At 43.8% G+C, this 24,645-nt stretch overlaps 1 protein-coding gene across 1 annotated transcript in view; it reads left to right on the top strand.

The window, feature by feature from the left end:
- The first annotated feature begins 15,776 nt into the window (after positions 1 to 15,776).
- Positions 15,777 to 24,645, top strand: part of LOC132406221 (probable cationic amino acid transporter) — a 107,677-nt gene continuing 98,808 nt past the window's right edge. The window contains exon 1 of the mRNA XM_059991570.1: positions 15,777 to 16,080. Coding sequence (XP_059847553.1) covers positions 15,777 to 16,080 — 304 coding nt within the window. The remainder of the gene's footprint in view (positions 16,081 to 24,645) is intronic.

The following is a 24,645-nucleotide window of genomic DNA, read 5'->3' as shown; positions in this document are numbered from 1 at the left end:
AGTTTATTTGTCATTTAGAAACCACAAATGCAATACAGTTAAAGTTGAGACAACATTCCTCCAGAATGATATCACAAAAGCACATGACAAAACAGACGACACCAGAAAATCCACATAATGTTTGGCAATCCCCAATCCAGAGTCCAGAGAGGCTGCTGCATATTAATATTGCGCTACCATCTTAGTGCATTTCCCAGAAAGGAGCTCCAAAACCACCAGACAAAATAAGAACAAAAAATAAAGCTACAAGACCTGCACAAAACCACATAGTTACAAAATATAGTTAGAACAGTGCAAATAATAGCATAATTGCAGACCATGGGCACAGTAAAAATAGTCCAAAGATGTTAAAAGACTATAAGTTCAAAATAAATCACCAGACATTTTCCGCAAGTCCCCAAGGTCCCGACAGACTCGCCATCCCACGCCGGTGGCAGAAGGGAATACCCCCGCTATGGACTTCCACGGCGCCGCCCAACAAAACAACATTGGACCCAATACAGATCTCTGAGGCTCACCTCTAGTCACCGGGCTCCAACCTGACAAACAGTTATCCACCACTACTCTCTGGGATCTCCCATCAAGCCACTATTGAATCTATTTTACTATTTTAATATTAATACCTAACGATTGAACCTTCCTAACTAACCTTCCGTGCGGAACCTTGTCAAAGGCCTTACTGAAGTCCATATAGACAACATCCACTGCCTTACCCTCGTCAACTTTCCTCGTAACCTCTTCAAAAAATTCAATAAGGTTTGTCAAACATGACCTTCCACGCACAAATCCATGCTGGCTATTCCTAATCAGACCCTGTCTATCCAGATAATTATATACACCATCTCTATAATACTTTCCATTAATTTATCCACCACTGACGTCAAACTGACAGGCCTATAATTGCTAGGTTTACTCTTAGAACCCTTTTTAAAGAATGTAACAACATGACCAATACAGCAATCCTCTGGCACCATCCCCGTTTCTAATGACATTTGAAATATTTCTGTCAGAGCTCCTGCTATTTTACACCAACTTCCCTCAAGGTCCTGGGGAATATCCTGTCAGGACCCAGAGATTTATCCACTTTTACTTTCCTTCAAAGTGCCAGTACTTGCTCCTCTTTAATCGTCATAGCTCCCATAACTTCCCTACTTGTTTCCCTTACCTTACATAATTCAATATCCTTCTCTTTAGTGAATACCGAAGAAAAGAAATTGTTCAAAATCTCCCCCATCTCTTTCAGCTCCACACATAGCTGTCCACTCTGATTCTCTAAGGGACCAATTTTATTCCTCACTATCCTTGAGGAATGTCCATTTAAAACTGAGATGAGGAGGAATTTCTTTAGCCAGAGGGTACTGAATCTGGAATTCATTGCCGCAGATGGCTGTGAAGGCCAAGTCACTAGGTATCTTTAAATTGGAGGTTGATAGGTTCTTGATTAGTCAGAACATCAAAGGTTATTGGGAGAAGGCAGGAGAATAGGGATAAGAGGGATAATAAATCAGCTTTGATGGATTGGTGGAGCAGACTCGATGGGCTGAATGGCCTAATTCTTTTCCTGTGTCTTAATATCAATGTCATGAAATTTGTTGCAACAGTACATTGCAATACGTAATAAAAAAGAACTATAAATTGTAATAAGGAATCATAAGACTTTAAGACGCAGGAGCAGAATTAGGCCATTTGGCCCATCCAGTCAGCTCTGCCATTAAATCATGGCTGTTCCCTTTTTTTAGATATATAAGTCATGGCTTCTCTTTGGGGGCTTTGCTGTTGCTTGCATGGTGGGTGGTGGGAATGCTGATGCTTTATGCTACAATATGTGGGGGGACAGTTGATGCTGTTTGTGTGTGGGAGGGGACAGCGGTTTTGGGGTTCCTATGTTTTTTCTGTCATTCATTCTTTGGAGTTTTTCTTCTGTTTTGAGGATGGCTGTGGAGAGAAAGAATTTCAGGTTATGTATTTGTATAGCGTACATTCTCTGATATTAAATGAGACCATTGGTATACAAAAGTTAAATTCAATAAGCTGTGCAAAAAGAAAGCAAGAAAAAAGTGATGTGGTGTATGTCGGATCACTGTCCACTCAAAAACCTGGTGGTGGACGAGAAGCCGTACCTGAGATTTTGAGCGTGTGTCTTCAGTTGTTTTCTTTTGTAATCATATGAAAATAAATTATAACACAGAGCAGGTCTGCTAGGTTGCTGCGGTGACAAGAAGAACATCCTAGACTTTTCCTTTTTTAAATAATTCTTCTCTTTCCTCCTAAACATTCCCAAACCTTCAAGGAGTCAGCTTCCATTGGCTGTCCAATATTCTTAAAGTAGTAGGGTAGTTTCTGAGATTGGAACCCTGATAGAAAGTTCTTGGGATTTAGGGAGCCATACCAAACTTGTTCAGCCACCTGAGGCTGTTGTGCTTTTTTCACCTCACAGACTGTATGTACAGACCACGTGAGGTTCTCGGTGATGATAATGCCAAGGAACTTAAAATTCACCCTCTCAACCCCAGATCCACTGATGCCCATAGTCGTTAGCCTGTCTCCATTCCTACTGTAGTGGAATGGAGCGGTTGAGGGAGAGGGAGGGAGGGAGGGAGGGAGAGAGGGAGAGAGAGAGAGAGAGAGAGGGAGAGAGAGCGAGAGAGAGAGAGAGAGAGAGAGAGAGAAAACAACTTTTGAACTACTTTTTCAAAAAGTTCACTTTATATGCTCTTTATCAACTGCAGCTCAACACTCAATAGCATCATCACATTAAAACTAGTCAATGCGCTTCAAGACCTTGGCCTCAATACCTTGTTTTGCAATTAGATCTTCACTTTCCTCCCTTGCAGACACTAGTCAGTTTGGATTGGCAGCAACATCTCCTCCACAATTTCCATTGGCACAGATGCACAAAACTGTGTGCTTACCCCCCTGCTCTAATCGCTTTATACTTATGACTATGAGGCTAAGCACAGCTCCAATGCCATATTTAATTTTGCTGATGATACCACTGTCATTGGCCAATCACAGGTGGTGGTGAATCAGTGTACAAGAGGGAGAATGAAAATCCGGCTGAGTGCTGCCAGAACACAACCTCACACTCAAAGATCAGGCGGCTGATAATCTACTTCAGAACAAAGACAGAGGTCCATGAACCAGTCCCCATTGGAGAATTAGAGATGGAGAGGATTAGAAGCGTTAAATTATTTGGAGGACCTGTCCTGGGCCCAGCATGTAAGGGCAATTACGAAGAAAGCATGGCAGTGCCTCTACTTCCTTGGGAGTTTGCAGAGATTCAGCATGACATCTGAAACTTTGACAAACTTCTGGAGATGTGTAATGGGGAATATATTGAATGACTGAAACATGGCCTGGCAAGGAAATGCCAAAGCTCTTGAATGGAAAATCCTACAATAGGTAGTGGAGGTAGTCCAGTCCATTACAGGTAAAGCTCCCCCCATCCCACCATTGAGAAACAAGAAACATCATCACAGGAGAGCAGCACCCATTGTCAGAGACCCACACCATGCACGTCATGTGCTCTTCTTGCTGCTACTATCATAAAGAAGGTACAAGAGTCTCAGGACTCAAAACACCCAGTTCAGGAACAGTTGCAATCCTGCAATCATAGAATATAGAAACATAGAAAACCTACAGCATAATACAGGCCCTTTGGCCCATAATGCTATGCTGAACATGTACTTACATTAGAAATTACCTAGCGTTACCCATAGGCTGCTATTTTTCTAAGCTCCATGTACCTTTTCAGGAGTCCCTTAAAAGACCCTATCGTATCTGCCTCCCTGACAGTTGACGGCAGCCCATTCCACACACTCACCACTCTCTGCATAAAAAACTCACCCCTGATCTCCCCTCTGTACCTACTTCCAAGCACCTTAAAACTGTGCCCTCTCATGTTAGCCATTTCAGCCCTATCCACACGATCAATGTCTCTCATCATCTTATACACCTCTATCAGGTCACCTCTCATTCTTCATCGCTCCAAGGAGAAAACGCCAAGTTCACTCAACCTATTCTCGTAAGGAATGCTCCCTAATCCAGGCAACATCCTTGTAAATCTCCTCTGCAACCTTTCTATAGTTTCCACATCCTTCCTGTAGTGAGGCAACCACAACTGAGCACAGTACTCCAAGTGGGGTCTGACCAGGGTTCTCTATAGCATTACCTTTCGGCTCTTAAAATCAATCTCATGGTTGCTGAAGGCCAATACACAGTATGTCTTCTTAACCACAGAGTCAACCTGTGCAGCAGGTTTGAGTGTCCTATGTTCTCAGATCCCAAGATCCCTCTGATCCTCCACACTGCCAAGAGCCTTACCATTAGTACTATATTCAGCCATCGTATTTGACTTACCACAGTGAACCACCTCACACTTATCTAAGTTGAACTCCATCTGCCACTTCTCAGCCCAGTTTTGCATCCTATCAATGTCCCATTGTAACCACTGACAGCCCTCTGCACTATCTAGAACACCCCCAACCTTTGTGTCAACAGCAAATTTACTAACCCATCTCTTCACTTCCTCATCCAGGTCATCTATAAAAATCATGAAGAGTAGTGGTCCCAGAACAAATCCCTGAGGCACACCACTGGTTACCAACCTCCATGCAGAATATGACCCTCTACAACCACTCTTTGCCTTCTGTGGGCAAGCTAGTTCTGGATCCACAAAGCAATGTCCCTTTGGATCCCATGCCTCTTTACTTTCTCAATAAGCCTTGCTGAAATCAATATACACTACATCTTCAGCAATGTGTTTAGCCATATCCACATAAAAATTCAAAGCTTGACATGCCTTTGACAAAGCCATGCTGACTATTCTTAATCATATTATTGTTCAATAGACAATAGACAATAGACAATAGACAATAGACAATAGGTGCAGAAGTAGACCATTTGGCCCCTCGAGTCTGCACCGCCATTCTGAGATCATGGCTGATCATTCACTATCAATACCCAGTCCCTGCCTTGTCCCCATATCCCTTGATTCCCCTATCCATCAGATATCTATCCAGCTCCTTCTTGAAAGCATCCAGAGAATTGGCCTCCACCGTCTCCCGAGGCAGTGCATTCCACACCTCCACAACTCTCTGGGAGAAGAAGCTCTTCCTCAACTCTGTTTTAAATAACTGACCTCTTATTCTCAATCCATGCCCTCTGGTACTGGACTCTCCCAACATCTGGAACATATTTCCTGCCTCAATCCTATCAAATCCTTTAATTATCTTAAACGTTTCAATCAGATCCCCTCTCAATCTCCTCAATTCCAGCGTGTACAAGCCCAATCTCTCCAATCTCTCTGCGTAAGACAGCCCTGCCATGCCAGGAATCAACCTAGTGAACCTACGCTGCACTTCCTCAATTGCCAGAATGTCCTTCCTTAAACCTGGAGACCAAAACTGTACACAATATTCCAGGTGTGGTCTCACCAGGGCCCTGTACAAATGCAAAAGGACATCCTTGCTCTTGTACTCAATTCCCCTTGTAATAAAGGCCAACATTCCATTTGCCCTCTTCACTGCCTGTTGCACTTGCTCATTCACCTTCATTGACTGGTGAACTAGGACTCCTAGGTCTCTTTGCATTTCTCCCTTATCTAACTCTACACTGTTCAGACAATACTCTGCCCTCTTGTTCCTGCTTCCAAAGTGGATAACTTCACATTTATTCACATTGAATGACATCTGCCAAGTATCTGCCCACTCACCCAGCCTATCCAAGTCTCCCTGTATTCTCCTAACGTCCTCTTCGCATGTCACACTGCCACCCAGTTTAGTATCGTCAGCAAACTTGCTGATATAGTTTTCAATGCCCTCATCTAAATCATTGACATAAATCGTAAAGAGCTGTGGTCCCAATACAGAGCCCTGTGGTACCCCACTAGTCACCTCCAGCCAGTCCAAGAAACACCCATTCACTGCTACCCTTTGCTTTCTATCTGCCAACCAGTTTTCTATCCATGTTGAAACCCTGCCCCCAATGCCATGAGCTCTGATTTTACCCACCAATCTCCTATGTGGCACCTTATCGAATGCCTTCTGAAAATCTAGGTACACAACATCCACTGGCTTACCCTCGTCTAACATCCTTGTTACACCCTCAAAAAACTCCAACAGATTAGTCAAGCATGATTTGCCCTTGTTAAATCCATGCTGGCTCAGCCTAATCCTATTTTTGCCATCTAGATGTGCCACTATTTCGTCCTTAATAATGGACTCAAGCATCTTCCCCACGACTGACGTTAGGCTAATAGCTAATAGTTCTCCGTTTTCTCCTTCCCTCCCTTCTTGAAAAGTGGGATAACATTAGCCACTCTCCAATCTTCAGGAACTGATCCTGAATCTAAGGAACATTGGAAAATGATTACCAATGCATCCGCAATTTCCTGAGCCACCTCTTTTAGAACCCTCGGATGCAGACCATCTGGACCCGGGGATTTATTAGCCTTCAGTCCTACCAGTCTACTCATCACAGTTTCTTTCCTAATGTCAATCTGTCTCAATTCCTCTGATATCTTATGACCCTGGCCCATCCATACATCTGGGAGATTGCTTGTGTCCTCCCTGGTGAAGATAGATCTAAAGTACGCATTAAATTCTGTTGCCATTTCCCTGTTTCCCAGAACAATTTCTCCCAATTCATTCTTCAAGGGGCCAACATTGTTCTTAACTATCTTCTTTCTCTTCACATAGCTAAAAAAGCTTTTGCTATCCCCTTTTATATTCCTGGCTAGACTGAGCTCATACCTGATTTTTTCTCTCCGTATTGCTTTTTAGTTAAGATCTGCTGTTCCTTAAAACTTTCCCAATCATCTGTATTCCCACTCATCTTAGCCCTGTCATACTTCTTTTTCTTTAATGCTATACAATCTCTGACTTCCTTTGTCAACCACTGTGGCCCCTTCCCCCTCTTTGAATCCTTCCTTCTCATTGGAATGAACTGCATTTGCATCTTTTGTATTATGCCCAAGAATATCTGCCACTGCTGATCCACTGTCTTTCTTGCCAGGGCATCCGCCCATTTAACTTTGGCCAGCTCTTCCCTCATGGCTCCGTAGTCTCCTTTATTTAATGGCAACACTGACACCTCTGATCTGCCCTTATCCCTCTCAAATTGTAGATAAAAACTTATCATGTTATGATCACTACTTCCTAATGGCTCCTTTACTTCAAGATCACTTATCAATTCCTGTTCATTACACATCACCAAGTCGAAAATAGCCTCGTTCCTGGTTGGCTCAAGCACAAGCTGTTCCAAAAATACATCCCTTAGACACTCCACAAACTCCCTATCCTGGGGTCCAGCACCTACCTGATTCTCCCAGTCCACCTGCATGTTGAAATCTCCCATAACGACTACATTACCTTTAGCACATGCCAATGTTAACTCCCTAATCAACTTGTACCCAATATCCACGCTACTGTTTGGGGACCTGTACACAACACCCATTAGGGTCTTTTTACCCTTACTGTTCCTCAGCTCAATCCACACAGACTCTACTTCCCCTGTTCCCAAGTCACCTCTTGCTAAGGACTGAATCTCATTCCTCACCAACAGGGCCACCCCACCCCCTCTTCCCATATTTCTGTCTCTACGATAGCACGTATACCCTGGTACACTCAATTCCCAGGCCTGATCCCCTTGCAGCCATGTCTCCGTTATCCCAACAATATCGTAGTTCCCCATTTTCATCTGAGCTTCAAGCTCATCTGTCTTATTTCTGACACTATGCGCATTCAAGTATAGAATTCTTAGCCCATTCCTCCTCTCTTTGCTTAAAACACTGTCTACTGTACCTAACCCAGCTCCTTGAACTTCCATCGGGCTAATTGAACCCTGAATTTTGATGACCTTCTCAAGATCACCCAAACCTTCTACACATTTAGCCCCATGCACCTTCTGACCAACCCTCTGGATCTGGATCCCTAGTTTAAACCCCCCCGAGCAGCACTGGCAAATACTCCTGCAAGAATGTTAGTACCCCTCTGGTTCAGATGTAGACCGTCCCTTCGAAACAGATCCCAATGTCCCTGGAACAAAGACCAATTATCCAAAAACCTGAACCCTTCCTTCCTGCACCATGCTCTCAGCCTCTTATTAATGTGCATAATCATTCTATTCTTCGCCTCACTCGCATGTGGCACAGGTAGCAATCCCGAGATTGTCACCCTGGAGGTCCTGCCTTTCAGCTTCGCTCCTAACTCCCTGAACTCTCTAAGCAGGACCCCCTCACTCACCTTACCTACATCGTTGGTCCCTACATAGACCACTACATCTGGGTTCATGCCCTCGTTCTCATGAATAGCCTGCACCTGATCTGAGATGTCCCAGACCCTGGCACCAGGGAGGCAACATACCATCCGAGACTCCTGATCTGCCCCACAAAATCTCCTATCTGCCCCCCTAACTATAGAATCCCCTAAAACTATCGCTCTCTTCTCTTCCCTCCTCCCCTTTCTAGTTGAGGGTTCAACCTCTGTGCCAGAGGCAGGACCACTACAACTCATTCCTGGTAGGTCATCCCCATCAACAGTATCCAAATGTTCATAAATCCTGTCTCTCAGGATCTTCTCCATTAACTTACCAACCGCTGAAGTAAGATTCACTGGACTATAATTTCCTGGGATATCTCTACTCCCTTTCTTGGATAATGGAACTACATCTGCAATGTTCCAATTCTCCGGAACCTCTCCCATACCCATTGATGATGCAAAGATCTTTGCCAGAGGCTCAGCAATCTCCTCTGTCGCCTCCCACAGTAGCCTGGGTATGTCTTGTCTGATGCTTGTGACTTATTCAGCTTGATGCTTTCTAAAAGCTCCAGCACATCTTCTTTCTTAATGTCTATATGCTCAAGTTTTTCAGTCCACTGTAAGTCATCCCTACAATCACCAAGGTCCTTTTCCATAGTGAATACTGAAGCAAAGTATTCATTAAGTACCTCTGCTATCTCCTGTGGTTCCTTACACACTTATCCTGTTGCTCTTCACATACCTGTAGAATGCCTTGGGGTTTTCCTTAATCTTGTCCATCGAGGCCTTCTCATGGCCCCTTTTGGCTCTCCTAATTTCATTCTTAAACTCCTTCCTGCTAGCCTTATAATCTTCTAGATCTCTAACATTACCTAGCTCTCTGAACCTTTTGTAAGCTTTTCTTTTTGACTAGATTTTCAACAGCCTTTGTACACCATGGTTCCTGTACCCTACCATCCTTTCCCTGTCTCATAGGAACATACCTATGAAGGACACCACACAAATATCCCCGGAACATTTGCCACATTTCTGCCATACATTTCCCTGAGAACATCTGCTCCCAATTTATGCTTCCATGTTTCTGCCTGATAGCCTCATATTTCCCCTTACTCCAATTAAATGCTTTCCTGACTTGTCTGTTCCTGCCCCTTTCCAACAGGAGATAGAATTGTGATCACTATCTCCAAACTGCTCTCCCACTGAGAGACCTGATACCTGACCAGGTTCATTTCCTAATACTAGATCAAATACAGCGTCTGCTCTTGTAGGCTTATCTACATATTGTGTCAGGAAACCTTCCTGAACACACCTAACAAACTCCACCCCATCTAAACCCCTTGCTCTACGGAGATGCCAATCAATATTTGGGAATTTTTTATTTTATGGGCTGAGTGCAGGCCAGTGGGACTAGGTGAGAGTAAGCATTCGGCACGGACTAGAAGGGCTGAGATGGCCTGTTTCCATGCTGTAATTGTTATATGATTATATGGTTAAATTAAAATCTCCCATCACAACAACCCTGTTATTATTACTCCTTTCCAGAATCTGTCTCCCAATCTGCTCCTTGATGTCCCTGTTACTGTTGGGTGGTCTATAAAAAACCCCAGTTGAGTTATTAACCCCTTCCTGTTCCTAACTTCCATCCACAGGGTCTCAGTAGACAATCCCTCCATGACTTCCTCCTTTTCTGCAGCCATGAAACTATCTCTGATCAGCAGTGCCATGACCCTACCTCTTTTGCCTTTTGCTTCTTTATTTATTATTATTATTTCTTTATTTTTCTATTTGCACAATTTGTTGTCATTTACATAATGAATGGCCAAGTCTTCAATTAATTCTATTATGATTATTAATCTATTATGGATTTATTGAGCAAGCCTAAAAGAAAATTAATATACAGTGACATATATGCACTTTGATAATATATATAATTTTTATTGTAATTTATAGTTTTTTAAATTACAGTACCTATAAAAAGTATTCACCCCCTTGGAAGTTTTTATGTTTTATTGTTTTGCAACATTGAATCACAGAGGATTTAATTTGGCTTTTTATGTCACTGATCAGCAGAAAAAAATCTTGTGTCAAAGACAGATCTCTACAAAGTATTCTAAATTATTTACAAATATAAAACACAAAATAATTGATTGCATAAGTATTCATCCCCTTTAATAAGACACATAAAATCATCACTGATGCAGCCAATTGGTTTTAGAAGTTATGTCATTAGTTAAATGGAGTTGTGTTTTAGAGACCTCCGTGTAGTAAAGTTGTTTCAAAAGATTGTAGTAAAAATGCTCCTGTTTCTGGAAGGTCCAACTGCTGGCAAATCAGTATCTTGGTAAAAACTGCACCATTAAGACAAAATAACACTCCAATCCAATCCTCCAAAAATTTATTGAAAAGCACAAGTCAGGAGATGGATACAAGAACATTACCAATGCACTGAATAGCCCATGAAGTACAGTTAAGTCAATCAACAAGAATTGGAAACAATATGGCACAGCTGTAAATTTGCTTATAGCAGGCCATTCTCCAAAACTGAGTGATAGGGTCTAGTTCAAGAAGGGGACTAGTGAGGAAGGCCACCAGGAGACCTATGACAACTCTGAAGGAGTTACAAGCTTCAGTGGCTGAGATGGGTGAGACTGAGCATACAACAATTGTTGCCCAGGTGCTTTATGGGAGAGTGGCAAAGAGAAAGCCACTGTTGAAAAACAAACTTACATAAAGTCTTGGCTAGAGTTTGCCAGAGGCATGTGGGAGACTCTGAAATCAGATGGAAGGTTCTATGGTCTGATGAAATCAAAATTTACTTTTTGGCCATCAAACTAAATGTTGTATTTGGGGCAAGGCCAACAGCACACATTATCAAAAACGTAGCATCCCTAACATGAAGCATGGTGATGGCTGCATCGTGCTGTGGGGATGTTTCACTGCAGCCGGCCCTGGAAGGCTTGTGAAGGTAGAGAATAAAATGAATGCAGCAAAATACAGGGAAATCCTGGAGGAAAACCTGATGCAGCCTGCAAGAGAACTGCGACTTGGGAGAAGATCTGTTTTCCAGCAGGGTAAGTATGAAGCCAAAGCTGCACAGGAATGACTTAAAGTCAACAAAGTTAAGTCCTGGAGTGGCCAGTTAGAGTCCAGAGCTCAACCCAGTTGGGAATTTGTGGCTGGACTTGAAAAGGGCTGTTCACTCATGATCCCCATGCAATCTGACATGGGACAGTTTTTTAAAGAAGAATGGGGAAAAATTGCAGTGTCCAGATGTGCAAAGCTGATAGAGACCCATCCACACAGACTCAAGGCTGTAATTGCTGCCAAAGGTGCATCTACTAAATACTGACTTGAAGGGGATGAGTAATTATACAATCTTTTTTGTGTTTAATAATTGTAATAAATTTAGAGCCATTTGTAGAAATTTGTTTTCACTTTGACACAAAAGAGTCTTTTCTGTTGATCAGTGTCCAAAATCCAAATTAATTCCACTGTGGTCCAATGTTGTAAAACAATAAAACATGAAAATTTCCAAGAGGAATGAATACTTTTTATAGGCACCGAATGCATTGCAATGTGCTTCTGCTACAAAATGAATGTCACAAAGTACCAGTGGATCTAAGGCTGATTCTGATTCTGGCTCATGCCACAATTGGCTACAATTAATTATTGTGTTAGAAAGTGATCATTAGTAGGAGTTTAGTCAATCTTTACTCCATTTGACCAAACATCACATTTAACCCCCAAATCCTTGTTTGCCTCCAACCAACAGGAAGAATAAGGAACAGCAAGACAAACTGAATGCTCTGTTTTACAAGTGGTACAAGAACAGAGTGTCTGTATGTGTACACCCAGTGGCTATTTAATTAGGTGTACCCATACACCAGCTCATTAATGCAAATACCTAATTATCCCAATCATATGACAGCATAACAGCACGCAGACATGGTCAAGAGGTTTAGTTGTTGTTCAGACCAAACATCAGAATGGGGAAGAAATGTGATCTAAGTGACTTTGACCGTGGAATGATTGTTGGTGCCAGATGGGGTGGTTTGAGTATCTCAGAAACTGCTGATCTCCTGGGATTTTTAAACACAACTGTCTCTAGAGTTTAGAGAGAATGGTGTGAAAAACAAAAATCATCTAGTGTGTGGCAGTTCAGTGGGTGAAAATGCCTTGTTCATGAGAGAGGTCGGAGGAGAATGGCCAGACTGGTTCAAGCTGACAGGAAGGTGACAGTAACTCAAATAACCACACATTACAACAGTGGTGTGCAGAAGAGCATCTCTGAATGCACAACACATTGAACTTTGAAGTGGATGGGTTACAGCAGCATACACATACACTTGGGTGCCATTTTATTAGGTGTAGGAGGTGATTAATAAAGTAGCCAATGAGTATACAGTATACCTGGAGGTGGAAGAACAAGCTAAAACTGTTGGAACACACATAAAATGCTGGAGAAACTCAGCAAGTCAGGCAGCCCAGGAGAGGAATTTCAACATTTCAGCTGAATCACTTCATCTAATTCACTGGAATGTTTTCAAGGCAGCCAATCTTCGCTCCTTATTATTTGCACTGAATAATTTGTTAATTTATTTATGGTAATATTTCTTGAGGGGTTATGTGTGTGAGTCATATGTGCTGTGTTGTGCACCTTGGTCTGGAGGAACATTTTTTATTTGTTGGTATACGGGTGTATGATCAAATGACAATAAACTGAACTTGAACTCCTGTGGAGAGAAGGAAAGGAGGGATTTAACAAGGATGTAGTTTTCCATGGCCAGATCAGCCATGATCTTATTGCATGGCGGAGCAGGCTCGACAGTCCAGATGGCCGACTCCTGCTCCTATTTCTTATGTTCTTATGTTTCTTATGTTATGTTCATCGATCCTATTGTGCTTCCTTGTATCTTCACTCAATGGCCACAAGAAAATTAATCTCTGGGTAGTATGTGGTGACATAGAAGTACTTCAATAATGAATTTACTTTGAACTTTGAACCTTTGGCTGTTTGCAATTATGAAGAGGTTGTGTTAAATAAACCACAGCGGGGCAGTTTTGAGTGGCAGGACGGATGATTGTTAGAGGAATGCAAGCTGAAGATGGCGGAGGAGGAAGGAGGAGAACAGTTTCACTCAGTGCAGTGCTGTGCTTGGCAACATGTTGTCTGAAGTGGAAACTTCACGTTTAGGGTGGCACGGTAATGTAACGGCTAGGGTAACGCTAATACAGCCTGAGCAATGTGGGTTCAATTCCCGCCATTGCCTGTAAAGAGTTGTTTGTTCTCTCTGACTGCGTGCATTTTCTCTGAGTGCTCCAGTTTCCTCCCACAGCCCAAAAACCAAAGGTTAGCAGATTAATTGGTCACATGGGTACAATTGGGCAGCGTAGGCTCATTGCGGTAGAAGGGCCAGTTACATGCTGTATCACTTAATAAATAAATGGAGGAATGCTTGGGGAGAAGTTTGCCAGGTTGTTGTAAAGTAAGTGGAGATGTAGACAGCTTGGAGAACAGATGGCTGAACATCTTGTCTTTCCTGAGTCATTTTTTAATTCAATGAATTGGACAAGTTGAATCTCGAGGAGAGTATGCTGATCTGTAGATCCATCACTAAGGGCCCTCAGCATCTAGGACATGCCCTCTTCCTGTTACTAACATCGGTGATCAGACTCATACTCAATGTTTCAGGAACAGCTTCCATCATATTTCTGAATAGTCCATGAACCCATGAACACTCCCTTGATGCAGGGTTCAGCCCGAAATGTTGGTTCTTTATACCCCTCCATAAATGCTGCTTGACCTGCTGAGTTCCTCCAACAGTTTGTGTATGTTACTCACTGTTCTTTTTCAGTGCCACACACTGAATGCTTTTAGCTTTTTGTGCCACTCTCTATAAACTCTAGAGACTGTTGTGTGTGAAAATCCCAGGAGATCAGCAGGTTGTGAGATACTCAAACAATCCTGTCTGGCACTAATAATCATTCCATGGTCAAAGACACTTAAATCACATTTTTTCCCATTCTGATATTTGCTCTGAACAACAACTGAACCTCTTGACTGTCTGCATTCTTTTATACATTGAGTTGCTGCCACTTGATTGGCTGATTAGATATTTGCATCAATGAGCAGGTGTACAGGTGTACCTGATAAAAAGGCCACTATGTGTGTTACATTGGACTGCTTGATAAGAAAATTGCTTTTAATATTTCTGAACTTTGTATTAAACAACACACACAAAATACTGGAGGAACCCATCATATCAGACAGGGTCTGTGGAAGGGAATAACCAATGTGGTTTCTACTTAACACATATACAGTTGTTGTATTGTTTACTGTCCTCTCCAATCAGATTCCTTCTTCTTCAGCCTTTACATCACCTCCCAGCTTCTTACATTATTTCCCTTTCCACACCCACCCACCTTCCCTCTCACTTAGTCTCACCTATACCTGCCAACTTGTAATTCACTCCCTTCCCCCACCTTCTCAAGCTGGCTTCTGCCCACTTCCTTTCCAGTCTGGATGAAAGATCTTGGCCTGGTGTGTCAACTATTTATTCTCTTCCATAGATGCTGTCATAGCCTGGTGAGTTCCTCCAGCATCTTTTGTTTGTTGACCATTAATTCCCCTCCATAGATGCTCTCTGACCTGTTGAGTCTCTCCAGTATTGTGTGTGTGTGTCTGTCTGTGTGTGTGTGTGTGTGTGTGTGTGTCTGTGTGTGTGTGTGTGTGTGTGTGTGTGTGTGTGTGTGTGTGTGTGTGCGTGTGTGTGCGCACATGTGTGTGTCTGTGTGTGTGTGTGTGTGTGTGTGTGTGTCTGTGTGTGTGTGTGTGTGTGCGTGTGTGTGTGTGTGTGTCTGTGTGTGTCTGTGTGTGTGTGTGTGTGTGTGCATGTGTGTGTGTGTGTGTGTGTGTGTCTGTGTGTGTGTGTGTGTGCGTGTGTGTGTGTGTGTGTGTGTGCGCGCGCGCATGTGTGTGTCTGTGTGTGTGTGTGTGTGTGTGTGTGTCTGTGTGTGTGTGTGTGTGCGTGTGCGTGTGTGTGTGTGTGTGTCTGTGTGTGTGTGTGTATCTGTGTGTGTGTGTGTCTGTGTGTGTGTGTCTGTGTGTGTGTGTGTGTGTGTCTGTGTGTCTGTGTGTGTGTGTGTGTGTGTCTGTGTGTGTGTGTGTGCGCGCACGTGTGTGTCTGTGTGTGTGTGTGTGTGTGTGTGTGTGTGTGTCTGTGTGTGTGTGTGTGTGTCTGTGTGTGTGTCTGTGTGTGTGTGTGTGTTGCTTTTGATTTCCAGCATCTGTAGAACCTCTTGTTAAACACTCCCTGAACAATTCTCTCTTCCACTTGTTTTGACAGGTTTAAGGAATCTCCGTTGGCCGGTGTTCACCAGTACAATGTTCCTCCTGGCTTGTCCCACTCTTTTATGAACAGCTGGATGCTCCCTCATTTGGATTCTGTTCTTCACAAGACCTTCCTGTCCCATTAAGACCCCGCTGTAGTGGTGACATCTCCCCAACCTCTTGCCACAATGAGTGGTTTCCTCTCGTACCTGGACCCCCGGCGGGTTCATTGGGGCGCTACCTGGGTGGCGCTGCACTCGCGAATCCTCCGCACCAAGCCCGTGGAATCGATGCTCGAGGACTCCACCCAGCATGGGGCAGGTCACTCCAGGCTGGCCCAGGTGCTCACCACGGTGGATCTGGTGTCCCTCGGAGTGGGCAGCTGTGTAGGGACCGGCATGTACGTCGTATCGGGACTGGTGGCCAAGGAGATGGCAGGGCCCGGAGTGATCGTCTCGTTCATCATCGCTGCAGTGGCGTCCATCTTATCAGGTGAGTGGAAGCAGGAATAAATATTCACTGCAACACACACAAAATGCCGGAGGAACTCAGCAGGTCAGGCAGCATCTATGGAACTTGTTGTAATGTGAACAAAGTCACCAGAGAGACAATGAGCTGATGGATATAGATGTGCTTTATTCAACAAAAATGAGCAGCAGGCATAATAGGAGACACCCTTGAAGGAAGAGGCCTCCCGTCACAATATTACATAATTATTTTATATGCTAAAGATCAAAGATAACAGCAGGACAATATATCTACAATGCTTCCTTTGAACGATGTATAACTTTCACATCTCCTTCCTTGCACCCACACTGCAGACATCCAAAATGAATGGACCGTGGGAGAAATGGAAGGAGGAGGGACACCAGTGGGAGTTGATGGGCAGGTGAGAAGAAGATGTAAGAGGCCAGAGTGGGAAATTGAAGAAGAGGGAAAGAGGAGAGGAAGTAATTACAGGAAGGAGAAATTAATGTTCATGCCATGAGATTAGAGGCTACGGAGATGGAAGGTGAGGTATTGCTCCTGCAACCTGAGAGTGTCCTCATCGTAGCAGAACAGGAAAACATGGAGCAGCATAAGGGAGTGGAATATTCACCGCCTGTCTGGTACAGAGTCCCGTGGACCAGGGCGAATGTGGGCTCTGTTCCTCAGCTGTATTGAATTTACTGGTCTCAGCAAGTAGCAGTTACTTGGTCAGATGGAGGCCATTCCTCATATCAAGCCCTTGCTATCATTTGATGAGATTGGTTTATTGTTGTTACACGTTATGAGGTATAGTGAAAATCTTTGTTTTACATGTCATCCAGACAGATAATTCCATAGCGGTACAGTGATGGTTACCCACTGTGTCCAATGATGACAGGACAACTGTGCGGGAGAGTTTATAAAATGGAAAAGCCATTGCACTGGGACAGTTCCACTCTGGCGAACTCAGAAATCTTGGTCCTGTTGTCAAAACTGAGTGCTCCTTGGTTGCAGTGGGTAACCATGGCTTCTTCTGTGCCTCGTCATACCCCATAGGGCATTGCAGTTCTGCCTTTGTGGCAGTTTGATCTCACTGTAGATCTCATCTGTCTGGTCCCCTGGAGCTGACTTCACATGCTAGGGCAGGCATGTCCCTACCTCACTGGGGTAGGAGACCTCCTGGTTACTCCCACCTGGCTTCACCTGCCTGTCGAAGCAGTGCACTGGGTGTGGGCACTGTCACATGCAGACAGCTACTTGGAGCCACATGTCGGAGGTGGAGTGGAGACCAAAGGTGAACGAACTGCCCCGGGATCAACAGGACAAGCCCCTCCACCAGAGGTTCAGAGTTCATTTCTAGTTCTGTCTGTACGGTGTCAGGCATTCTACAGTTCAGAGTTCATTTCTAGTTCTGTCTGTACAGTGTCAGGCATTCTACAGTTCAGAGTTCAATTCTGGTTCTGCCTGTACGGTGTCAGGCATTCTACAGTTCAGAGTTCAATTCTGGTTCTGCCTGTACGGTGTCAGGCATTCTACAGTTCAGAGTTCATTTCTGGTTCTGCCTGTACGGTGTCAGGCATTCTACAGTTCAGAGTTCATTTCTGGTTCTGCCTGTACGGTGTCAGGCATTCTACAGTTCGGAGTTCATTTCTGGTTCTGCCTGTACGGTGTCAGGCATTCTACAGTTCAGAGTTCAATTCTGGTTCTGCCTGTACGGTGTCAGGCATTCTACAGTTCAGAGTTCATTTCTGGTTCTGCCTGTGCGGTGTCAGGCATTCTACAGTTCGGAGTTTAATTCTGGTTTTGCCTGTAGGGTTTTTCCACCTTCACCCCATCACCACATGGGTTTCTTCCAGGTGCTCCGATTTCCTCCCACAGCCCAAAGACATACCAGTTAGGAAACCATAGAAAGGGTGCAGAGGAGATTTATGTAACACTTACCCAACAGGCTGGTATATGTCTAGGGGAAAAGGAGATCCAGCCCCTCACCAACCCCACCTCCTGTACACGCAGGTGCATCACGGTTGGAATGAATGGGCTTTAGACGTTTCCTTGTCTTCTCCTGCTCCCGGTTCTGATGTTCTTTACAACATCCTCTCTCTTCCCCTGCAAAGTTATGTTATCCCTTGTCCAATCTCACAGAAGTTCATGCACCCACAGCTCTGATCCTGGCTATGTTGATTCTAGGCCCAGAGATGACTTGATTTTAAATCTTAATTGTCATTTTCAAATGACCTGGATGTCACTGGCAAGTACAGAGTTGACCAACTATATCATTAACCATGAGAAATGACCTGCCTCCTGGAACTGCGGTTGTGATTCTTGTAAAAATTCTCATTGGAGAGAGACAATTCTAGCATATGGAATCCTTGACGATAAAGAACTTATCATGTAACAGGGACCACCAACTACGAGACTGTTAGAATAACCCCTACATTCATGCACGTCCTTCAGGATTGAAATGTGCCCCATCTTATTTGGAGTATTGTGCACAGTTTTGATCACCTTCCCACAGGATCGATGTCAATAAAATCGAAAGAGTACAGAGAAAATTTACACGGAGGTTGCCAGGACTTGAGGTCCTGAGGTATAGGGAAAGGTTGAATAGGTTAGGACCTTATTCCCTGGAATGTAGGAGATTGAAGGGAGATTTGATAGAGGTAACAAAATTATGAAGGGCATAGATAGGGTAAATGCAAGCAGGCTTTTTCCACTGAGGTTGGGTGAGACTAGAACTAGAGCTCATGGGCTAAGGGCGAAAGGTGAACTGTTTAAGGTGAACGTGTGGGGGAACATCTTCACTTACAGGATGATAAGAATGTGGAATGAACTGCCAACGGAAGTGGTTGATGCAGGTTTGATTTCAACATTTAAGAGAAGTTTTGAGAGGTACATGGTTGGTAAGGATATGAAGGGCTATGGTCATGGTGCAGGTTAATGGGACTAGGCAGGTTAATGGTTTGGCATGGACTAGATGGGCCAAATGGCTTGTTTCTGAGCTGTAGTGTCGTATGATTTCATCTGAACCTCAATGTGACTCCTGATCCAAATTAACACGGCTGTTGCTGTTGGCTATCACACTGATACAGAATGAGAGATACAATATGGATGCTGGCCCTTTGGCCCAGCAATTCTGTACTAACTATTAGCAGCCCATTTTCTTCACATTCTCTCCATCTTAACCCATTTTACACCCCTTTCCCTTGACTACAGAGTGTGTTTTATTCTGAATAAAACAGAATATCCTATTGGATTGGAGAGCATGCCTTATTCAGAATAAGAGAGCATATCCTATTGGATTAGAGAACATCACTTATGAGGAAAAGTTTAATGAGCTAGGGCTTTTATCTTTGGAATGCAAGGGAATGAGAGATGTCTTGAGAGAAGCGATTAAGATAAGAGACAAAATAGAGCGGACAGCCGGAAACATTTTCCCAGGGTGGAAATGACTAATGTGTGGGCACAATTTTAGATGAAAGTGTAGGAGGATGTCAGTGGCAGGACTTTTTACACTGAGGGTGAGTGGAATGTGTTGCCAGGAGTGGTGATAGAGGTGGATACATTAGGGACTTTTAAGAGACTCTTAGGTAGCACATAGATGAAAGAAAATTGGAAGGCAATGTGGGAGGGAAGGGTTAGATTGAGTGTGGAGTGGATTAAAGGCTAGCACAACATTGTGGGCCGAAGAGCCATACTGTGCTGTAATGTTCTATGTTCTATGTTCCCATTAACTTTCCATGTACAATGCAACAGGCAAATTATCTGCCACTTACAGTATCTACAGTACATGCAAGAAACAATTTATCCAACATCCACTTGCAAAACTAAGGGGCAATTTAATGCACACTAGAAAGAAATTTTGCAGATGCTGGATATCCAGAACAACACATGCAAAATGTTGGAGGAACTCAGCAGGTCAGGCAGCATCTATGGAAATGAATAAACAGTTGATGTTTTAGCCAAGACCCTTCATCAGGACTAATCTACCACTCACCTGCACACCAGGGGCAATTTACCCTACCAACTCATATTTTTATCTACCAAACCAGCCCATGGATAAGATGAATAAGATTTTTGCCACACATCACATTTTTATTCAAGATTATTTAATGTCATTTCCAGGACACAAGTATGAAGGAGAGCAAAATAATTGTTACTCTGGATCGGATACAAACAAAATACCAATAAGATCAAGACAGAATAAAAAAAAACACAATAAACATAAAAACATATGACAGCTTAGGTACACAGATTGATTTATGTTCATGAAGTGACGCTAGGCACAGGAGTGTCTGTACATAAGGTGACTGACAGGAATTGATAAAGTCGTGGTGGGTTGGAGTGTGAAGGTGTGGGTTAGTGAGGGGAGCCTGGGTACTTGGAGAAGGTAAATGTTTTTGAGTCTGGTGGTCTTGCCGTGGATGTTATGTAGCCTTTGTCCTGATGGAGGTGGGACAAACAGTCCATGAGCAGAGCGGGTGGGATCTTTCATGATGTTACTGGCCCTTTCAGTACATTGCCCTACATTGTGGGTTGGTAGTGCAGGTGGTGCATTGTAGATCCTTCCTGTCCACTGCAATGCATTTTCTGTGCAATGCAGAGATGTAGCTTATTAGTTTGCTCACTAGACCATAAGGCCATAAGATATATGAGCAGATTTAGGCCATTTGGCCCATCGAGTCTGCTCTGCCATTTCATCATTGCTGATCCATTCTCCTCTCAGCCCCATTCTCCTGCCTTCTCCCTGTAACTCATCATATCCGGACCAATCAAGAACCTATCAATCTCTGCTACACACACAAAATGCTGGTGGAACGTAGCAGGCCAGGCAGCATCTATAGGAAGAAGTACAGTCAACATTTCAGGCCGAGACCCTTCGTCAGGACTAACCGAAAGAAAAGATAGTAAGAGATTTGAAAGTGGGAGGGGGAAGGGGAAATGCAAAATGATAGGAGAAGACAGGAGGGGGAGGGACAAAGCTAAGAGCTGGAAAGGTGATTGGCAAAGGGATACAGAGCTGGAGAAGGGAAAAGATCATGGGATGGGCTTAGAGAGAAAGAAAGAGGGAGGGGTGCACCAGAGAGAGATGGAGAACAGGCAAGGAGTGATTGTGAGAGGGACAGAGAGAGAGAAAAAAAGGAGAGAATAAAAGGGTGGAGAATAATAAACAAATAAGGGATGGGGTAAGAAGGGGAGGAGGGGCATTAATGGAAGTTAGAGAAATCAATGTTCTTGCCATCAGGTTGGAGGCTACCCAGATGGAATATGAGGTGTTGTTAGTCCAATCTGAGTGTGGCTTCATCTTGACAGTAGAGGAAGCCATGGATAGACATATCAGAATGGGAATGGGATGTGGAATTAAAATGTGTGGCCTCTGGGAGATCCTGCTTTCTCTGGTGGACAGAGCGTAGGTGTTCAGCAAAACGGTCTCCCAGTCTGTGTCGGGTCTCACCAATATATAGAAGGCCACACCGGGAGCACTGGACGCGGTTTATCACACCAGCCAACTCATGGGTGAAGTGTCGCCTCACCTGGAAGGACTGTCTGGGTAAGTGTACGAGCAGGTGTAGAACTTGTTCCACTTACAAGGATAAGTGCCAGGAGGGAGATCGGTGGATGAATGGACAAGGGAGTCACGTAGGGAGCGATCCCTGCGGAAAGCAGAAGGGGGCGAGGGAAAGATGTGCTTGGTAGTGGGATCCCGTTGGAAGTGGTGGAAGTTACAGAGAATTATATGTTGGACCTGGAGGCTGGTGGGGTGGTAGGTGAGGACAAGGGGAACCCTTTCCTGAGTGGGGTAGTGGGAGGATGGGGTGAGAGCAGATGTGCGGGAAATAGGAGAGATGCATTTGAGAGCAGAGCTGCTGGTGGAGGAAGGGAAGCCCCTTTGTTTAAAAAAGGAAGACATCTCCTTTGTCCTTGAATGAAAAGCCTCATCCTGAGAGCAGGTGTGGTGGAGACAGAGGAATTGTGAGAAGGGGATAGCCTTTTTGCAAGAGACAGGGTGGGAAGAGGAATAGTCCAGGTAGCTGTGAGAGTCTGTAGGCTTATAGTAGATATCAGTAAATAAGCTGTCTCCAAAGATGGAGACAGAAAGATCAAGAAAGGGGAAGGAGGTGTAAATTTGAGGGCAGGGTGAAAATTGAAGGCAAAATTAATGAAGTCAACAAGCTCAGCATGTGTGCAATCAATCTCTGCCTTAATTAAGTACAATGTCTTGGCTTCCACAGCCTCCTCTGGCAAGAATTCCACAGATTCAGCACCCTGGCTAAAGAAATTCCTCCACATGTCCTTTCTAAATGGATGTACCTCTACGCTTAGGCTGTGTCCTCTGGTCTTAGATTCTCCCACCATAGGAAATATCATGTCCACAGCCACTCTATCAAAGCCTTTCAACATTCAATAGGTTTCAATAAGATCCCCCGCCCCCAGTCTTCTGAATTCCAGTAAGTACAGACCCAGAGCCATCAAATGCTGCACATAAGAAGAAGAGAGAGATGTATAACATGTCTCGGCAACAGAGAGGAAATAAGATGCTTGAGGAGTATAAAAAGAGTAAGAAAATACTTAAGAAAGAAATCAGGAGGGCTAAAAGAAGACATGAGGTAGCTTTGGCAGTCAGGGTGAAGGATAATCCTAAGAGCTTCTACAGGTATGTTAAGAGCAAAAGGTTAGTAAGGGATAAAATTGGTCCTCTTGAAGATCAGAGTGGTCGGCTATGTATGGAACCAAAAGAAATGGGAGAGATATTAAATGGGTTTTTTGCATCTGTATTTACTAAGGAAACCGGAATGGAGTCTATGGAATCAAGGCAAACAAGTAGGGAGATCATGGAACTTACACAGATTAAAGAAGAGGAGATGATTGCTGTCTTGAGGCAAATCAGAGTAGATAAATCCCCAGGACCTGACAGGGTATTCCCTCGGGCCTTGAAGGAGACTAGTGTTGAAATTGCAGGGCCCTGGCAGAAATATTTACAATGTCAATATCCATGGGTCAGGTGCCGGAGGATTGGAGGATAGCTCATGTAGTTCCATTGTTTAAAAAAGGCTCAAAAACGTAGGCCGGGAAATTATAGGCTGGTATGTTTGATATCGGTAGTAGGTAAATTATTGGAAGGAATACTAAGAGATAGGATCTACAAGTATTTGGATAGGCAGGGACTTATTAGAAAAAGTCAGCATGGTTTTGTGCATGGTAGGTCATGTTTAACCAATCTATTAGAGTTTTTCAAGGAAGTTACCAGGAAAGTGGATGAAGGAAAGGCAGTGGATGTTGTCTACGTGGACTTCAGTAAGGCCTTTGACAAGGTCCCGCATGGGAGGTTAGTTAGGAAGATTCAGTCGCTAGGTATACATGGAGAGGTAATAAATTGGATTAGTCATTGGCTCAATGGCAGAAGCCAGAGAGTGGTAGTGGAGGATTGCTACTCTGAGTGGAGGCCTGTGACTAGTGGTGTGCCACAGGGATCAGTGCTGGGTCCATTGTTAATTGTCATCTATATCAATGATCTGATTGATAATGTGGCAAATTGGATCAGCAAATTTGCTGATGATACAAAGATTGGAGGTGTAGTGGACAGTGAGAAAGGTTTTCAAAGCTTGCAGAGGGATTTGGACAAGTTGGAGGAATGGGCTGAAAACCGGCAGATGGAGTTTAATGCGGACAAGTGTGAGGTATTGCACTTTGGAAGGTCAAACCAAGGTAGAACATACAAGGTAAATGGTAGGACACTGAGGAGTGTAGAAAGACAGAGGGATCTGGGAGTAGATACACAATTCCCTAAAAGCAGCATCACAAGTAGATAGGGTCGTAAAGAGAGCTTTTGGTACATTGGCCTTTATAAATCAAAGTATTGAGTATGAGTTGGAATGTAATGGTGAGGTTGTATAAGACATTGGTGAGACCGAATTTGGAGTATTGTGTGCAGTTTTGGTCAACTAATTACAGGAAGGATATTAATAAGGTTGAAAGTGTGCAAAGAAGGTTTACAAGGATGTTGCTGGGACTTGAGAAACTGAGTTACAGAGAATGGTTGAATAGGTTAGGACTTTATTCCCTGGAGCGTAGGAGAATGAGGGGTGATTTGATACAGGTGTATAAAATTATGATGGGTATAGATAGAGTGAATGCAAGCAGGCTTTTTCCACTGAGGCCAGGGGAGAAAAAAACCCAGAGGTCATGGGTTAAGGGTGAAGGGGGAAAAGTTTAAAGGGAACATTGGGGGGGGCTTCTTCACACAGAGGGTGGTGGGAGTGTGGAATGAGCTGCCAGATGAAGTGGTGAATGCGGGCTCACTTTTGACATTTAAGAAAAACTTGGACAGGTACATGGATGAGAGGGGTTTGGAGGGATATGGCCATGGTGCAGGTCAGTGGGACTCGGCAGAAAAATGGTTCAGCACAGCCAAGAAGGGCCAAAAAGCCTGTTTCTGTGCTGTAATGTTCTATATGCTAAGCCTTTCTATCTCAGAATCATTTTGGTGATCCTCCAATTTCACCCCATCATTTCTCAGGAGGCCAAAACTGCTCACAATACTCCGAGTGCCTTTTACAGCCTCAGCATTACACCTTTGCTTTTACAGAGACA

The sequence above is a fragment of the Hypanus sabinus genome, chromosome 2 (genome assembly GCF_030144855.1).
Source record: "Hypanus sabinus isolate sHypSab1 chromosome 2, sHypSab1.hap1, whole genome shotgun sequence".
In the NCBI taxonomy this organism is placed as follows: Eukaryota; Metazoa; Chordata; class Chondrichthyes; order Myliobatiformes; family Dasyatidae; genus Hypanus; species Hypanus sabinus.
Note: the sequence above shows the minus strand (reverse complement) of the source record. Positions and strands in the feature narration are given on the sequence as shown.